The 18,686-nt window shown below is 39.0% G+C and overlaps 1 protein-coding gene across 2 annotated transcripts in view; it reads left to right on the forward strand.

Moving 5' to 3' along the window:
- Positions 1-18,686, forward strand: part of ADAMTS2 (ADAM metallopeptidase with thrombospondin type 1 motif 2) — a 262,418-nt gene that overhangs the window by 174,701 nt on the left and 69,031 nt on the right. For both annotated transcript variants that reach the window (XM_087709481.1, XM_087709482.1), the window contains exon 5: positions 9,530-9,613. In XM_087709481.1, coding sequence (XP_087565607.1) covers positions 9,530-9,613 — 84 coding nt within the window. The remainder of the gene's footprint in view (positions 1-9,529; positions 9,614-18,686) is intronic.

Consider the following 18,686-nt stretch of genomic DNA (forward strand, 5'->3'; position numbering starts at 1 on the left):
ATCATTGACATAAATAATACAATATTTCACAATGCTTAATAAGAGTGTTTTGTGTGTTTCTAAAAAGAGAGTATAGAAGAGTACAGTTATATAAATATAAAGGGATAGCTGCAGTGGAAAAGTACAAAGTATAAAGTTTTAAAAAATAGTTTTGAAAAGGTTGCTTGGCAAATTATATTTCTATCTAAAGTATTAGAGGAACCTCTCTGCAAAAGCAATAGAAATCACAACCAGGTCATTCTAAATGTATTTCCAGCCAACTGACCTTCGCTTTAATTTTTTTTAGCGAAGGGATGAAGTCTGGAAAAAAATAGTTGAGGAACTGAAGGTTCACATAGCATCAACTGTTTCTCAGAACATGTTACCTCTTTCCTTGAATTTATTTAGGATTCCAAAGGATTTTTCTCTTCCTTGGAATCGTTCCAGATATTGTGAACTGAAGTCATCATCTCCAAATCAATGCATCTGGAGAAGGCCTGGGTTTTGACTTTTAGGTGGCTGTCTCTTGCCTATCAATCCATCCCTCAACTAGTTAATCCAGACCATTGCCTATCTCTCAATAGTACCCAGATCTATGCTTGTAAAAAGGAAGAATCTCAAAATATGCAGCAGGAGATTTACATGGCGCTCAATAATTTAACAGTTCATTCATTCTTTGACTAAGGGTGCAAAGATCATTATTTCCTAGGTTTCAAAAAGTCATCCTGGAGTGAAGAAATGAAATCCAGTTTTATAAGTTTTAAATGGCATTTAAGCAAACTGCCTTCATCAGTCCGTTAAAATAAAATCTGAAGCCAACTGTGTGGTTTATTTTTTTATTTAATGCATGTGTTTTATATTGCGTGACCAGAATCTATCATAAAAACAAGTGTACGTCCATGCACGCATGAGGAAGACAGAAAGAAAACTTGATTTATGGTTGAAGTCTATCTTTTAATTTTGAAATGAAGTCACCCTTTCAGAGGGAGTAGGTGACCCCAAAAGATACGAGCAGCTTCCAGAAGGATTTCAAGAAAGAAAAGCAAACTCACTGCGGTTTTAGCTTCTGTTTTGAACTATTTCTTCCAAGATCAGATTTCATGCTTCCATTCCTTTTAAAATGATTGTATTGAATAAAAGTTGCTTATTATTCAGCTTTTTCAGTTTTCTTAGCTGAGCAATAAAATGCTTCCAGAATGGAAATGGAATGAAGGTTTGTGCACCTCAAAAGGACTGAAGTGCATTTGGGTTCAAACTTATTGTAGCATAATTTTGTTTTGCTGTAATATTGTCCCCAAGGACATGGTTTTACTGACTCCCATAGTAATGAAAGCTATCCTTATTGAATGTCCTCACTTAGCAACCACAATTGGGAGTGGCAACTCAGTCAATAACTGAACTGGTTGCTTACTGCTTGCTAAGTGAAACAATTCTGCTAGGATCTTACTTCAGCTTTTCTTTGCTTTGTAGACCTGCAAGGTTTGGTCACAAAGTCACTTTGTCATCCCTGTTATAATTGTGAATGGTTGCTAAATGAAGCAATCGCTAAATGAGGAGTACAGTATTACCAAAATGTCTTTGCTATGTAAAAATTCTGGAAATTAGAGTGACATGTTTGGAATAGGCTTTAATAAAAAAAAGTAAACATGCCCTCAAACAGAGCTTAGTTCATGGTTCTTCCATCCATGACTTGGCAAGATCATGGAACTGGTTTAGGCCTAAAAATTTGCTGCTGCTGCTGCTGGCATATCTCTTTCCTCAGATAGGCAAGTACAAAATGTTTCTCTTTTGAACTAAAGCCGGGACTATAAGTAATTGTCCCAGACTCTGAACAGCGTGTTAGAGCTGCTCTCTATCACACCATAGACAAGTCCCAGTTCCTCTCACATCTTCCTGCTGTCAGAGTCATGCTCTCAAATATATTTGCTACTTGTGGTCCCTCAGATCAAGGAAAGGTAGAATAAACTAATAAATCTCTGTAGAATCAAGTTACTTGGAAGCAATTTTTTTAGTTCACACCCTCCCCCCTTTGATATATCAGTTCAAGGCACAATATGTAAGAATGTTTCTTTCTCTGGATGCTTTAATACAGCAGGTTTTCTGAAAGAGAGGAAGGAAGGAACAGCAGGTCCTGGTTTGATAACAAAAGACAGGAATGCCGGCTTTTTCTGACAGTTTCTCTAAATTCATAAAATAAAATCTAAGCTGCTTTGAGGAAAAGAAGATTATGAATGATACATATTTTCCCTAATTTTTTTTTTGGCAGAGTCCACAGTTGAAAACCATTTCCCTGAATTCTGAAGCCATAGAAATATTATCAATAATATTTAAAAGAAGAAATTTTCTCCACTCCTTTAAAATGTTAAGGCAACTTGCTGATTAAGGGGACCTAATTGGGCATTCAGCTATTAGCAGCATTGGTGGAAGATGGGAAAACTGCACAAATCTCTCCTTGGCTGCCCAGTTTGTCCACAGAATGAATGGTGGGCTCCTTTCAGAGTTGTATGATTGTGCTGAGTCACCATCTCTGATTCTGTTCAGTCTCACTTGCTCTCCACCCTCCCTCCCTTCTCCACAATTCAGATTTTAAAGTAACTTATTTCCATCACACTAGGATAGACAGACTCCTAACACAGTAAATGATGAAGACTCTAATGAAACTTTTCTTAACTTGGATTTCTCCAAACATGAGGGACAACAAATGTGTTGTTGCTATCCAGTCTTCTGTTGAATAAGTTAAAAAAATGAAACCTATCTAATGATGCAGTACTTATTCATTGAAGATTTTAAAAGAAGAAATTGGACAACAATTTATCTGAAATGGTATGGGGTCTCCTGCTTGAGCAAGGGGTTGGACTAAAAGACCTCTAAACTCCCTGTCAACTTTCTGGGTTTGAATTTTTTTTTTATTCTGCTGGTGAAGTGCCTCAAAACTTGCCTTATACTATTTATAGAGCCTTTATTTAATCCAGTTTGTAAACTCTTCCAATTTTCTTTATTACTTTTCCACTCTGAATTTTCCCAGTCAGGCGAATACAATATGTTTCTCTTGGGAGTATACAGTAGGTGGGGAAACCTCACAGATCTTATATAATAGATTGATCTTCAAGCTAGCATTCATGGTTTTCCAACCATGACTGGGAATTTGGAGAATTACAGACTTAATCTGTAATATTGTAGGATAGTAGGTCAGGGCTAGAGCATACTGGCTTCATTTCTATAAATTGTAAATAGTCATTTATTAATCATGATAGCCTTCTATCAACAGATTACATGATCTGGAGGCTGCAGGGGAGGTTGATGGAAATAGTGTTTATACATACTTTTAGGGTTTTTTTGTTTTTGTTATTTTGGTGCTGTAGTTCATAAGCAAAAGTTGAGGAGGCCAAGTAGCCTGAGGGAGGAACTCAATAAATTATAAATTGGCCATGAATCCAGAAGAGAGTCTGTAGCCTCTAACAGCCAATGTTGCTGTCACAGAGAAGGCAAAGCATTCCAGACTATTCTGCTTCTGCCAAAGCATCTAGTTTGTGGATTTTTTTAAAAACAAAGTTTGATGAGCAGCTGATAGGATGATTTGTTAGAATGTTTACAGAACAGTCATGAAAGCAAAAGTAATATGGTCCACTGAGATTTTGAGATTTACGTATATTGTGCAGGTTTCTGTTGAGAACTGTTATGTCCTTCCATGCAGGAAAGTCTACCTTCCAACTGAAAATAAAAATTAATCTGTCCATGAAAATCTGCCTTCTATTAGGACAAAATAGCCCACTTTGTCCTTCCAGATTGGCCAGGCTCTCCAAAGCCTGAAGCACAGATTTTTTTTTTTAATCTTATTGATTTCTTTAACTGGAGATGTTAGGGATTCAACCTGCAAAGCCAATGTTCTTCCCCAAGAGCAGTGTGTGTGTATGTGTGTGTGTATCAGGGGTAGGTTCCAGCAGTCACTACTGCCGGTTCGCTCGTGGCCATGCCCCGCATGTGCACTTGATGTGTGCTGTGCACGCATGCACAGTACAATAAAAATTGTTCTGTGCATGTGCAGAAGCATAATACAAGATGGCGGCACTTATGGCATGGCCCAAAGAACCAGTTTGGGGATGTGGCAGGTCTGGATTGCTGCCAGTTCCAGCAACTCAGGCCACCAAACTACTACTGGTTTGGTCAAACTAGTTGGAACTGCTAGGAACCCACCATTGATGTGTGTGTGTGTTTGTGTGTGTATGTATATGTATATGTATATGTATAAGTATATATGATTTACCTCTCTTTTCTCCCATCATTTACAAATGTGCAGCAGAATGTATGGGTGTTGCATGCAGAAGGTTAAAGGTCTGGATGCCAATTTCCCCCCAAAAATCTTAAGTAGAAAATACTAGGAAGAATCTTTTTGAAAGAACTGGGGATGCTGTTTGAAGACAGTGCCAGGCAAGAGGGTCAAATTCTCTAACAAGATAGATGATAACTTCCTTATATTCATATGATCCGCAGTCAGGATCCAGTATGGTTTAAAATATTTGTAATTGACTTGCCTCTGTTCTGCCTGTTTGTTCATGAATTGACTGGTTATGAATATGTGTTGAAAAGTTGCACTTTATAGCCTACCTTGAGGGGAATGCTGGAACCTGTCTGTGGAGCATAGGTTCAGGCATGTTTGAACAGGTAATGATAACAATGTAGTCTTATCTCTCTCGTTTTAACTGCCATCATGTTTCTTCTGCGGTATCTGGGGAGTTGTGCATTGCTAAACCTACTGAGGATTATCTGTTTAGAAATCCACAGCCATCCTCTGCGAATTGCAACTTTCTTAATTCTCAGGGGAGATTGAGTAAGTATTAAAGGTGTTTAAATCAACAGGGTAATTATGCTCCCCTTGAGAAAACACACATTAAAACAACTATCAAAATATTCTTCTGCAGCTAATCACTTTCAATATAAGTACTTCAGTATTATTGTCTGTATGTCCTGATGTCAGGTGAAACCAACCCAATCCATATTTGTAGAATTCAAACTACTTTATTGTATTCTGCATATAATACAGGAATTACCCCAAACTGCTTGCCTTCCCTTGGGAGCAGATAGATAAGGTTGAGGGGGGGTGGGATGTTGGTAGCAGTGCATCTCTTGTGGCAATGCAAGGATTCAAGTCTAATTCCCTGCTTGAGTCCTTTCCCAACACATGCCTTGGTTTGGAGGGAGGGGGGAGGGAGGGAGGGAGAGGGGGGGACGATGACAATAATTTTCATTGAAATAAATGTCATGGCCAAACATTATTTCTTGATCTTTTTAACCTGGCATCAAGCTGCACATTGTTTTATTTGAATGAACACCATATATTTGCAAAATGATTGTAAATTTATTGATTTCTAAATTGAATGCTAAGGAGAAATGAGATCGGTGGCATTAGTCTTCTACAAACGTTGGTGTATGGTACTAAGCTGCAGTTTAACACAGCCAGGAGGCATCAGATTCAGGAACGGGGATGCAAAAGATTATTAGTGAGCATGGTGAATCCTGGAGTAAACCTTCAACTCAAAAACACAAGCACACACACAGACATAGACACATGCCAAAGCATGGGAAAAGGAATTTTCCCAATCATTTCTGTTTATTGTAAATTTGTTTGCTTCTGGAATCCCTGTGGAGCAAATTCTCACTGTTTCTGGACAAAAACTCTTCTTACGTAATATTATTCTCAGTCTAGGCAGGGAATTGACTTTTTCTTTTTACCCAGAGCAATTTATCTAGTAGCCATATATCATACATCTAAGACCGCTGTGTTATTCAAGGACAATCCAATGGAAGCCCTCCATATTTTTAGGCCAATTCTAAGACTCTTGCATTTATAGCAATGTATTCTGCACTAAGGCATCTATTTTTCCACTATCCTTGAACTGAGTTTTACCTGAAAGCTTATTACCTGTTATTTGATTTATTTCATATTCTCTAATGTTGCTTTTACACTGCATAACTTGGACCTGCAGGATTGATCTCCCTAACTGTGTAATTTGAACCACCAACTGGGAGATGTAATGTTGCAGACAGTATTCCTCTATTGTCTCCCTTTACCTCAACTCTTTCAACTTGAACGTTGCTGCTGCTGTGCACAGAATCAAATTGTATGTAGAGGAGAATAACTATCATCATGATGATCACAACCATCACCTTTGTGATTAAAGTGAAATGGTATCAATGACATTTTCTTCAAACCTGTCTGTAGAGGAGAGAGGAGGAGGAGGAAGAAAAGAAGGAAATGAAGGAAGGAAGGAAGGAAGGAAGGAAGGAAGGAAGGAAGGAAGGAAGGAAGGAAGGAAGGAAGACTGTAATCCATCCATTGGGAATAAGCCCATGGATAACTTCCACAGGCATATTCATAGTTGGAATTGGGACAAATTTCTCTTCTAATCCAACATAGACGGATGCTCTATATGTTTAGCCCGCTTTACAAAGTGATGAGCCTATTTATTAGCTATGTTATTCTCCCAATGCCATAACAATGCTTTTCTGTCCAGTATAAATAATGATTGGCAGAATATCTAATTTTCTAGAAACAGCTATGTGTCTATTATCCCAACCGTCATCATAGTATCTAAAGTGACTATTAAATATAGGGTTTTTTTTTAGCAGTTTAACCTGCTAAACTGCTATCCTCAGTACTGCTGTTATGAAAAGTTCATGCTTTCATTTCATTGCCTCAATGTTTTTGGTGGGATTGAATTTCATTTCCCTCTGACTTGCTGTTTATAGTTTTTTCCTCTCTCCACTGTATGTTTGTTCATAGAAATGGGCATATGCATTTGTGTGAGGATAATTCTTTCCAAATCTAATGTACCAAATTCTAGTTCATGGGTATTTGTCCCAGTCTCTCGCAGCGAGATCTCCTTTTGACTCAGGGACTGTATAACTTCTGAACCAAAGGTGCTTTTTCAGAGGACAACTGGACTTTCTGGTTTTTCTTTGAAGGCATTTCGCCTCTCATCATCTATCTCCAATCTACAACACAGTCCTTTCAACAGTTCCACACGAATTTGCACCACTCAAGTGACCCTGTTGACATAAACCTCCAGATGACTTTAACGACCCACTAAAAGAATGAAAATGACCAGCTGTCTGCAAGGAATATAAATCCTTCCATTCCCCCCCCCCCCATCCAATCAGAGCTGAAGAAGCTTCTTGGATGAGAAGCGAAACATCTTCAAAGGAAAAGCAGAAAGTTCAGTTGCCTCTTGAAAAAGCACCTTGGGGACAACCGTGACCTGGATGACTGAGAATTTCTATAGACATATAACTTCAGAAATGAAGCAAGCTGTATGAAACCAGGTTTATAATGTTATGAGCCTTTGAACGTGCCAGAAGACTGTTGTCTTTGTTACAATCCACTCTAAAACAGCCATCCTTCTGGAAACTATTGAGAAATATTTTAATTGTGTAAGTTCCCTATCAAGCTTCATTTTTGTAAGTTGCCTGTAAGTTTTCTAATGGGTGAATAAAACTAATAATTACTTGAAATAATATTAAACTTGAAATCTTGCCATTCATTTCTTCATTTTCATGAACTTCAAAAAAAACAAAAACTTTTAGCTATACGAACAGTGGTTTGGTCTGCATCACACTCAGCCACAGTTGTTATCATTAAAATCAACTGCATGAACTCAACTTTATTTGTATACATTTAGATAGCTTCTGCCTTTTAGGATCAACCATCAACAATTAAGGAAGCAAGTTGGTTGGGCAGCAGTAGTGGGTTCCGGATTCCGTCGCAACTGTACGCTTCAATGGTGCTAGGGGTCCAAGGCAGGCAACTGCGCTATGCACGCATGTGCACGCCGCTGCCCAGTGACACTCAGCTGCTTGGCGGAGGTTACACTTGTGCCACATGCTGTGTGCACGTGCGCATTTGGCCCATTTACTTCAAAAAGCGGTAAGGAACATGGGTGGGCGGGCCAAATGGCCCACCATTCCGGTATGGTAGCTACTGCTCCCAGTTACCACCACTACCCTCGTATCGGGCCGTACCACCCGGAACTCACAACTGACAGTCATGAAGTCCTTGGAAAATATATTTAGATGGCAGCATGTGTCTGTACCTACAAAAATCAGAATAATGCAAGCTATGGTATTTGCTGTGACAATCTATGGAACTGAAAGTTAGACTTTGAAGAATCCAGATAGGGAGAGTATTTATGCTTTTGAACTTTGATGTTAGAGAAGACTTCTGATAATATGTTATATAGTCAAAAAAACAACAACAAATGGATTGTCAAACAAATCAACCCAGAGTTCTCATTTGAGGTACAAATGAGAATTTTATCTACTTGGATACATTTTGCAAAGACCTAGCTCTCTAGAGAAGGCTGTAATTCTGAGAAAGGAGGAAAGAAGAAGATAATCAGCACAAATTGGTTGGACCCAGTTACACTATTGATTAGTGTACTGTTGGAAGACCTAAAAGACATGTTAGGTATAGGCTATCTTAGAAACAGTCTATCTATGCGGTCAATCAGAGCTGACACTGATTTGATGACACACAATCAATCAATGTATACATCATTTTCCACTGTGATAGAGAGCCTTGTTTGTGAGGAAGGGATTTGTGAAGACTTGGCAGTTCTCAGAGATACTTAATTTTAATCTTAAAAAGTAATAAACAAACACATCTCACAGCTATGTTAACAAAAACATGATTGAGTCACAGAATGGTTTATATCTTTGTTCACTAAGATAAAGCATACTTCTAGGATTATTCAAACATTTCATAGTATGTACATGATGCTAAAACTCTGTAGGATGAGAGGCAAAGGCAGTCAAAGGCACCCATTCAGTCTGCGTCTTCTAAGAAAGCTGGTATTAGGCAAGAATGGTTGTATCTCTTCTCTTATACCATTGATAACAGAGCCATGGTTGCTTAGTGGTTAGACTGCAGGCTAACCTCTTAGTGGTTAGACTGCAGGCTATTTCACTGCTCACTCCTGGAGTTTGATTCTAAGTAGTTCAGGGTTGACTCAGCCTTCCATTCTTCTAAGGTTGGTAAAATGAGGACCCAGATTGTTGGGGACAATATGCTGACTCTCTTATCTGCCTAGAAAGCACTATGAAGCAGTATATAAGTCTAAGTGCTATTGCTATTCAGAAACGTGACAAGGTACAATGACTTTACAATCCATAAACCTATGAGGCAGGTAAATCTTAAATATCACTGTCACATTTTTTTATAGTTTTGTATCACTATTCATACCAAGAACTAATTGAATAGGAAAGTTTCCTTAACTAACAAGTAAATACAAATTATAACCTAAGCATAAGAAAGATGCTTTTTTTCTTTTCTGCCTTAGCAATAATCCTTCATGTTCTTTTCTGATGTCGGGGAAATAAAACAATATTTCAAAAAGTCACAGCTAGCATTTTATTTCCAATAATTTTATACAGTATTGCAGCTTGATGGCTAGGTAAATATGCTATTATTAAGTAGAGTTGGAATTAAACGTTTTTAACATATGGCTTTATCCTCACTATTGTCATGTTACATGGATATTTTCATGTTCTGTTGTAGGTTAATGAAATCTATCATGATGAGTCTTTAGGTGCCCATATTAACGTTGTCCTGGTAAGAATCATCCTGCTGAGCTATGGAAAAGTAAGTATAATTTTAGCACTAACTTTAAATGGTGATTGATATATATTTTCATCATTTGCATTGTTTTCTTTGTAAGGCTGTGTCTGATAGTGTGATGAAACAACTTGCAAGTAGACAGTAGTTTGGAAAATGAGTCTTTCAAGGGCTTCTCAATCCAGAAGGCCAGAGAAGACCTCCCCAAAAAATTTCTGGAGTGTCTTTCAGTGTCCAACAACTTCAGATTTCCAACAACAGCTTTTTACTTTTCTTCAGCCTCAGGTGACCAAAAGCACCATTGCCAATTGCATCACTTTTCAGGATGATGGTGGCAGTGGTGCTCATTATCACTTTAAGTAGAATATATCACATATATTGTTTCCACATAACCCAGACATTCCATAGTTGCATAGCAACTACTTTCTCTACGTTTAGGGAATTTGTTAATACAGTAAATTAGCTTTCAACAGAATAAATAATTGTCAGTTAATTCAAGCTAGGAATTTTAAAAAATGTCATTTCTTCAATTTTTTATGACATATTTTTATGACAAAGAAAATGGACAAAGTGCATGTTAATTAGGCCCAGCTTCCAGCATTATTAATAGTGGCTTTTTGAAAATATTCAGTGAGTTGATAATAAAACAAATGTGCTTGTTACTTGTCTTAATGCTTCTAAAAATCAGTTGCATTCATCCACTGTATACTTAATAATGGTAAGAGGTAAAGATGACAAGTTGGGAACTTATGCTATATAGATGAGAAATTCATTATGTAACTATTAAGCAAACCTTTTGGTAGCATTTAGTCCCTTAAAGTCATGATCCAGCTGGAATCAGTCTTCTTTTTCTATTCTCAAGGCTTTATGGTTGTTTATACTATTGCTGCAAGATGATGCAAAATCTGTTTAAGTTTTCCTTGGCTAAGGAGTACTTTGAATTATGCAGCAATTAAAATTTAAGACCCTGAAAAATCAAAATAACTTTCTTGGCTTGCAATGGTTCGCCAACTTTCTCTCTCCATTAATCCTGGAATAGTCTGATCAGATTTAGTCTTAAATGGTAGCTTCAGTTCACCAAGAACATGGAAAGAGATTGGTTTCAATTTCCCAAATCCCACACAAAATTTTACACTTAGTCTCAGTGAACCTTGTTTCATAATACACATTGTATATCTTGGGATATTTTGCCAAAACAGGGAAACCAAATTTCAAGATTTCTACAGAGTTCCAAATAAGGCAGGTGTACATTTTCTAAAGTTATTTTTAATGTAACTTTGAATAGTTATCAAAACTTTTCCCATCCCTTAACCACATTATTTCAAAGCATATATAATATATAATATGCTGTTCTCTTTTGGAGTAAATGTTTACAGAACACAGAAACAGAGTAAGACAACAAAAAGGATGACCTTAGAAAAAGAAAAGGAAACTATATTGTACACACTCCATTTGTTGTAACTCCCCACAAGCATTCAATTTTTAAGCAAAGCTTACTTACACCACACTCATATGTCAATTCATCCTGTAAGGTGAGTTTTTTTCCTTTAAATTTCTTGTCCCTCTCTTTTTCCCTCTGAAGAGCTCATCAATTCCAGAATAATAGAGTAACAAGAGTTGGAAAAGACTTTGGAGGTCTTCTAGTCCAATCTCCTGCTTAAGCAAGAAACCCTATAACATTTCAGACAAATTGTTGTCCAATCTCTTCTTTAAAAACTCCAGTAAATAAGTAATGTAATTCTCAGGATTGGAGACAGGTTTTTTTTCAGTTGCCCCTTTTTCTATGGAATAGCATTCCCCTAGGAGATTGGGATGGCCACTAATCTGGCTTTTAAAAAGTCATTGAAAACTTGCTTTTTCAGTAGGCATTAGAGATGGGAATGTTGTAACTAGCTGTGAACTTTTAGATCAATCATACTTTTATGTTTATTACTTTGTATGTAGACATTTGTTTAAAACATATGTTTAAAGAGAAACAGTTATTCCCGTACATTCTTGGGTATCCGTATGATTCAATCACATTTTCAGTACTATCCATCAATTGAGGTTTTTATACAACACTTTTATTAAGATAGAGAAGGTATCATCTAGGTCAGTGGTCCCCAACCTTTTTATCGCCGCGGACCAGTCAGACGAGCCTCCCTCGGCCTTCCGGACCGGCGGGTGGGAAGGCGGCCATCCTGGGCGCGCGTTCCACAGGGTGGGGGGGGGCTTCCTTCACGCCAAGGCCGACAGCCTGCGAGGCCGGCCCTCCTCCTCCTCCTCGGCCGCCGGGGGAAGGGAGGGGGAACCGACCCCGTGATCCGCTCGCTCAGGCAGCCCTTTTTCCTCGCTGCACTTCGGCGGGGGAAAAAGATGGCGCCGTGTCCTACTTCGGGCGGGCGGCTGGCGCAGCGGAGGCCGGCTGCTTCCGAGGGGGTGGGCCTCCGCACCGCGCTCCATGAAGGGAAGAGGGGGAGAAGGCGGGCTGCGGCCGAAGGGCCCCCGAGAGCCCCGCCGGCCTGACGCAAAAAGCGCTTCGGCGGAGCGGCAGGGGGGAGGGGCGGGAGGCAGGTGACACTCCAGGAGGGGGGGCAGAGCTGCGCCGCGAGTCTTACGTAAAGTCCCCCCTCCCCACCTCGGCGGAGGAAAACATCTCCCACCTGGGTGGGGCTGCGCGCGAAGCGCCTCTCGGAACGACGAAGCTCCCCAAGTTCCCCCGAAACGGCCGCACTGTGCCCCTCCCCCCCGCAACCTTAGTTTCTCCTTGGGAGGAAAATGAAGCACCGCCACCCCCTCCTGCCCCCCCCCTCATAATTCCACGGGGCAGGCGGGCCGGGCGAGTCCGTGGACAAAGTTTCGCCTCCCAGGCAGCCTCCGCCAGCAGCATCCCAAGTTCGGGCCGAGGCCGCCGCCGCCGCCCCCTCCCTCCCGGGGCGAGCAGAGCAAGAGGGCGGGGGGGAGATCGGGCCTCCCCTCGCCCCCCCAGCCCCGCACATCTGGGGCGGCGGGGGGGGCAGAGAAAGGGTGCGTTCATGAGGACTACAAAGTTGCAAATATGGCCCCCGGCCGCTGCAGCGATCATGGCCCCCGGCCGCTGCGCGGCCCGGTGCCAGGTACTCTACGGCCCGGCACCGGTCCGCGGACCGGGGGTTGGGGACCACTGATCTAGGTGACCAGCATTAGCTGTATCCGTGTGATGATAATAATAGCATTCCTTATTGAAAATAAGAATAGAATTGGTTTGAACAATTTTGCTTCAAATACCCCAAGTACAATCAATCCACAGATTTATATAAAATGTGCTTATGCTATTTTATGCAGGCTATGACCTCTAATCTATAAAGGATTCTGGACATAAATAAATGACTTCATTTAATAATTGCATTTAGAATCACAAACGTTCAGTGAATATTTTGAGGAAAAGTAAAACATTATTCTTATAAGTTTCTCTCTATCACTCCTTTTCACCTCTGTTCTATATAATTACTTAGTTTTTACAAAAGAGGGAACAAGCAATAATTTTTTAAAAAAAATCTAAATTACACATTTCTTTTCAGATGTGCTTTTGGCTTATATTTACTCTGAATGTACTATTTCTCCTACGCATATTTAATACAGTGTTATTAGAGAGAAAAATATCTAATAAAACATTGCCATGAGATATTGCTCACAGTGCTTTGAAAGCAAAATGCCAATTTGCTAGTTGAGTTTTTTATTGTTGGTATTGTTGATTCTGTTACCATGGTACCAATAATTGTTTTTCTTTTCTTGCTTTTTCTCCCCTACACCCCCCCCTTTCACAATAACTTGCCTAGCTCAAATGACAGTGGGAAATAATCTAATCTAAGTAAATAGTTTGAAGGAAAATATTTTGAAATGCATTTTTGATTGCAGTCACTTTTGACAGCAAATGAACATACAGTATTTCAGATTGCCTCATGCAGGCATGCTGTGTTACTTTTAAATTTGTTAACTTAACAATGTCCATTTATAAATCTAACAAGATAACCATTTCATCCCCAGTAGGTATACATGTGTAGAATTGTCAGAAGTTACAGCTGGAGCACCATCTAATGGATGTGTTTTGAAAGTTTCCATTTTCGAGCTTATATAATAATGTTGCTTCTTGGCCTTTTGGTTAAGATCAAGTGCAGCATTCATCAGACAAACATTTTCATTTATTTTCTGGCATTAACCATAATCTGTTAGTACTGTTCTCTATCAGTAAATCCAATCTCTGGTTGTGAATCTTTATTTAGCCAAGCAGTGTCATTAATAGCCCCCACCTTGACATTCTTTCAAAAGGCCCTGAAGACCTGGTTTTACTAACAGACTTGGGGAATCCAGAGTGGGATGGAGCCCATCAAGTGGCTTGTTTGATTGCTTGCTATCACCAGGGATGGGGTGGGGGTTATTGTTTTCATTATTTTTATATTGGGTTTTTAATTGAGTGGACTGCTGCAGAGGTGGGATTCAGCAGGTTCTGACCAGTTCTGGAGAACCAGTAGTGAAAATGTTGAGTAGTTTAGAGAACCAGTAAATACTAGCTCTGACTGGCCCCGCCCCATCTATTCTCTGCCTCCCGAGTCCCAGCTGATTGGGAGGAAATGGGGATTTTTCAGTAACCTTTCTCTGGAGTGGGGTGGGAATGGAGATTTTACAGTATCCTTCCCCTGTCACATCCTTCAAGCCACACCCACCAAGCCACACCATGGCACGAAGCCATGCCCACAGAACTGGTAGCAAAAAAAAAAAAATTTGAATCCCACCATTGGACTGTTGGTATGTAGAAAAATGCAGTTCATCAAATTAATATTGAAAAAGGCAGTAGTTATGGGAAGGCAGCTGCTTTTAAAGATGAAAGGAGAGGGACATTTTTGGAGACATTGTCTTCTGAATAAACTGACTGGTTAGTCAAAAAAATTTGAGCCATTGGGTTGATGCCATATAAACAAACAAGCAAATAAATAAATAAATAAATCCAGAAACAGCATTACTATTAAACTCAAAGGCATTTCTGCAAATATATTTAGGGAAGAAGGAAAGTGGATGCGGATCAACTCATTGAGCACTAAATGTACTTTGAACATGAAACATTGACTATAAAGGAAGTGTGAGAGAAATGATAGAGGACAGAAACGGAGCCTCCAGAAAAAGGAAATGATTGCCTGGAATTATGAATAGACACAGTGGAGACATTTTTTTAAAAAAAACTCTCAGCAAAGTATGAATTCCATCTTGAGTGGCTTTTAAGCAATACTTTCTTAAAAGGCCCATGAACAAAGTCTATAAAATGATACAATCCAGCCACATTAAAAGTACCATTCAGCATAATAAATAGAAGAGACCTATGAAAACATTTTTTTCGCCAGTACAAAGATAACTCGACTCAGGATGGAAGGTGAGCAGGAGAGACCACTTTTTTTCCTAAACAAAATTTTTCCAAAATGATAGCAGAGCATTTAACTGAAAGCGATTTCAAAAGATCTTCTCTTGCTAACCTCACCGCATATTTTAGTGGTTTTCTATGAATTTTGAAAACAGATGTTTCAAGTTAGAGATCGTAGAGATCAGATGTGCTCCTTCGGGCAACCATTTCAGAATGTCCAAAATCTCCGTTACAGATCAATACACTTCCTTAAAGACTGGGGATAACGTGGCCCTTTAGTTATTTTTGTCAACTGTCTGACCACAGCAATCAAGATCTGGTGAAAGTGTTTTGCTAGATTTTAAAGGCAGGCCAACCCAAAGTAAAGTAATCTAAGCTGGAGGTTACCACAGCATGTCTGGCAGGCTCTTTCTTAACTCAGATGCTGCAGCTGTTTTGCCAAGCAACTTACATCAAGCAACATTGCCAAGTTCATGGGCAAATCTTCTCTTGGAAAGGCATAATAGATTGGACAAATCTACTTGTGTCAAATTGATTGGTTCACCATTGTTTCTCCGGGATTTTTTTCTTTTCCTTTTTCAATTATCTCCAGGATTTACTAAGCAACAGCCAAGAATTCCATTTGAAATGTGTTCATTATACAGGAAGACACCCATCTGTATTATGTCTGTGTCACTTTATCTGTCTTCGGTCAAAATTCCACTTTATCTACTTTTAATATTATTTTACAAACTCTGAGACCCTAAGAGGACAATCAGAGCAGATGGCACAACCTAAATAAGCAAACAAAATTTAAAATATATGTTGGTACATTTTAAAAGTGATTAGTTTTTCCTGCATGGTATCCATGTTGTTTTGTTTCACTTCCTCCTTCCTTTCAGCCTGATCATAAGGATTAGTTTCATATCACAATAAACATTTTTTTAAATTAATTTTAGGAAACTCTTGGAATGCAAAGAGGGATGTGATCCTGTTAAAATATGTGGATCTATCCAGATTTGTTTATGTTACAGTTTCTCTAGTTATATCAGAAATGTGTTAGTCACTCAGAGGCATGTTTTAATTTTATCTAAAGTCCTTCCCCTGCAGTAATTGGTAACAACAGCATAGAGTGCTAACAATTCCATCTATAGCTGTTCAGATTTGATGCACTAGAACTAATAACATTCCATGTTATTTCTCAGGCATGAATTTATTATCACTTTCAAGCAGAGCTTGTCTGTCTGGGAGATCATGTAAGATGGCTACATAATTCTAAGGATCACAGCAGTGGTGGGTTTCAAAAATTTTTAGAACCTCTTCTGTAGGTGTGGTCTGCTTTGTGGGAGTAGCTTGCCGGCCATGTGACCAGGTGGGAGTGGCTTGCCAGCCATGTGACTGGATGGGAGTGGCTTGCCAGCCATGTGACCAGGTGGGAGTGGCTTGCCAGCCATGTGGCTGGGTGGGCATGGCCAACTTGTAAAATGTGGTGAAACTCACTTAACAATGCTCTTGCTTAACAACCAAAATATTGGCTCAGAAACTCTGGCATTTGAAGCACACAAGTCTTGAAGCTGTCAAGTTACAAGACCCTTGCACCCCTAACCCTTTAGAAAAAACCCCAGGGGTATTCAAACTTGACAGCTTTAAGACTTGTGGACTAGGGGCGGAGCCTGGATGCCATGACGAGACGACGTGCGATTTCAAAGCTCTGAGATCGCACTCGATACTTTTATTGCTGGGGGGTTCTAACGGACCTAAATCATCCCGAAGAGATGGTGAACAGGAAGATTACATCTTGCTGATCTCGGGGATATCGCAAAATCTCCGAGAAAAGCAAGTTTAAAGTCTTCGTCTGGCAGTAAAAATTCCAGTCTTTTAAGGCTGACAAAGTCAGGGTAATTTGAAGGAGAAGTTTTTTTAGCTGATAAGAAACTTTTATTGTTTAAAGAAAGGAGTCTCTTTTCTGCATTCTTTTACAGACATGTGTGTGCGGGAACGCGGGCATGAAAACACACACAAAGGTAGAGCCATTTAAATCAGTGAGACAAATTATTTCTTGACAAGTTCCACTAGTTGGGCGTACTACAAACAGTGATTAAGTGTACTGGCTTATTCTTGGACTGAGTATATTTGGTTAGTTTATTTTCTGGAAGATTACTCCAAAATCTACTTGAAAATGTATACCTTATTCCTTCATCTTCTGTTTTTTGAGGGGAGGAAGTGGGGTGTCAGTAGTCTTGACTATGCATCAATGCACTACATGTATTCCAAAATATTTTGTTTTCCTTCTGTACACTCATGTCTGATTCTTGGAGACTGTTTCTTAGTCTCTAGCCAAATGCCTTAAACACTGCACTAAACTGGATCTCAATGTCACAAAGTAAAATTGGTATATTCCATAGGTTTACCTATTACATTCTAGTGAATGGTGATAATGGGATTAGAGAGGAGTTTGGGAGAAATTGTGCAGCACTCTAAATGAATGCAGGCAGGGAGGGCGAATCTGTTAGATGGAATGGATGGATGGGAAAGAGATGAATCAGTAGAGAGAAGGTGGCTGCCACATTCGAAATCCAAAAGTGAAGGAAAGTGGGAATTGATGAGTTGAATATGTGGCTCAAGCATCTTTTTTCATATGTGCTTCTGGCTAAGAAATATATATGATTGAAACATGAATGATGTTTTATCAATGATGCATAATTCCAATTATATACAAGGGGAACAAGACATTCAGAATGTAAAGATCAGCATTTTGATAAAGATAAAAGTGGCCCTTGAAACAAATGGATACGAGAGATGGGGGAGACAGAATGATTGCAGGAAAAAAATTGTATAAATATGTATAATTTTACATATGGAAAGAGGATATAGAAGTTGCTTTAAATAGAGTGAAGAACAATAGTTTACAGAGTACCACAGAAGTGTGTGGAATTACACCAGTGGAAACAAGAAAAAGAATGCCATGTGGAATGATAAAGTGGAATAAGCCTATGAATAAAGAAATTGCATATAAGGAGGTGGGTTGCTCGAAATAGAATGAGGACAAGAAAAATATATTGTGTGATGTGAATAAAAGGAAAACTCTAGTTACAAAGAATGCAGTCAAGGATAACAAGGAATGGTTAAGATTAAAACAGGAATAGAACTTGAAGGGTGATTTTGTTTGAAATTTAAGTGAATAAGGAAGGCTAAGCAAAAAGCTTCCAAAAGAGTGAATGGAAATGAAAACAAAAGTTATGAAATTATTTAAAATTAAACTAAAGAGAAGAAATGCTAAAGCAAGTATTTTGCAGTTTGATATGGCAATGAAATGATATGTCAAAGGCAGAATTGAAACATATGCTACAAATGTTAAATAGCCAAGAAAAAATGATGAAAAGGAAGTCATAAATTATTTTATAAAATAGGAAAATAGTAATATGAAAAAAGATTGTTAAATTCCAAGAAGAAAAGAAGAAAGCCAATGGTATGTCCCCCACCCCAAAAAAGAACGGAAATTGCCATGAAGAATAATGAAAACAAAGCCAAGAAAGATAAAGAATTTGGGAAGGATTATAATAAAGAATTAACAAATAGTTGCTAGAAAAGACAAAACACAATATTATGACAACATCTGTAGATACCAAAGATGGAAACAAATACGGGAAAACAGGAGAAGTCTTCCAAAAGATCTCCAGTTTGGAAGATCCCAAACTCAGAAGGTCTGCTAAAGACGCCAATGATGGTAACTGATTTAAAGGAGATAAA

The sequence above is a fragment of the Thamnophis sirtalis genome, unplaced genomic scaffold, assembly GCF_051295495.1.
Source record: "Thamnophis sirtalis isolate CommonGarterSnake01/CBP01778 unplaced genomic scaffold, rThaSir2_p1.2 scaffold_3, whole genome shotgun sequence".
Lineage (NCBI taxonomy): Eukaryota > Metazoa > Chordata > Lepidosauria > Squamata > Natricidae > Thamnophis > Thamnophis sirtalis.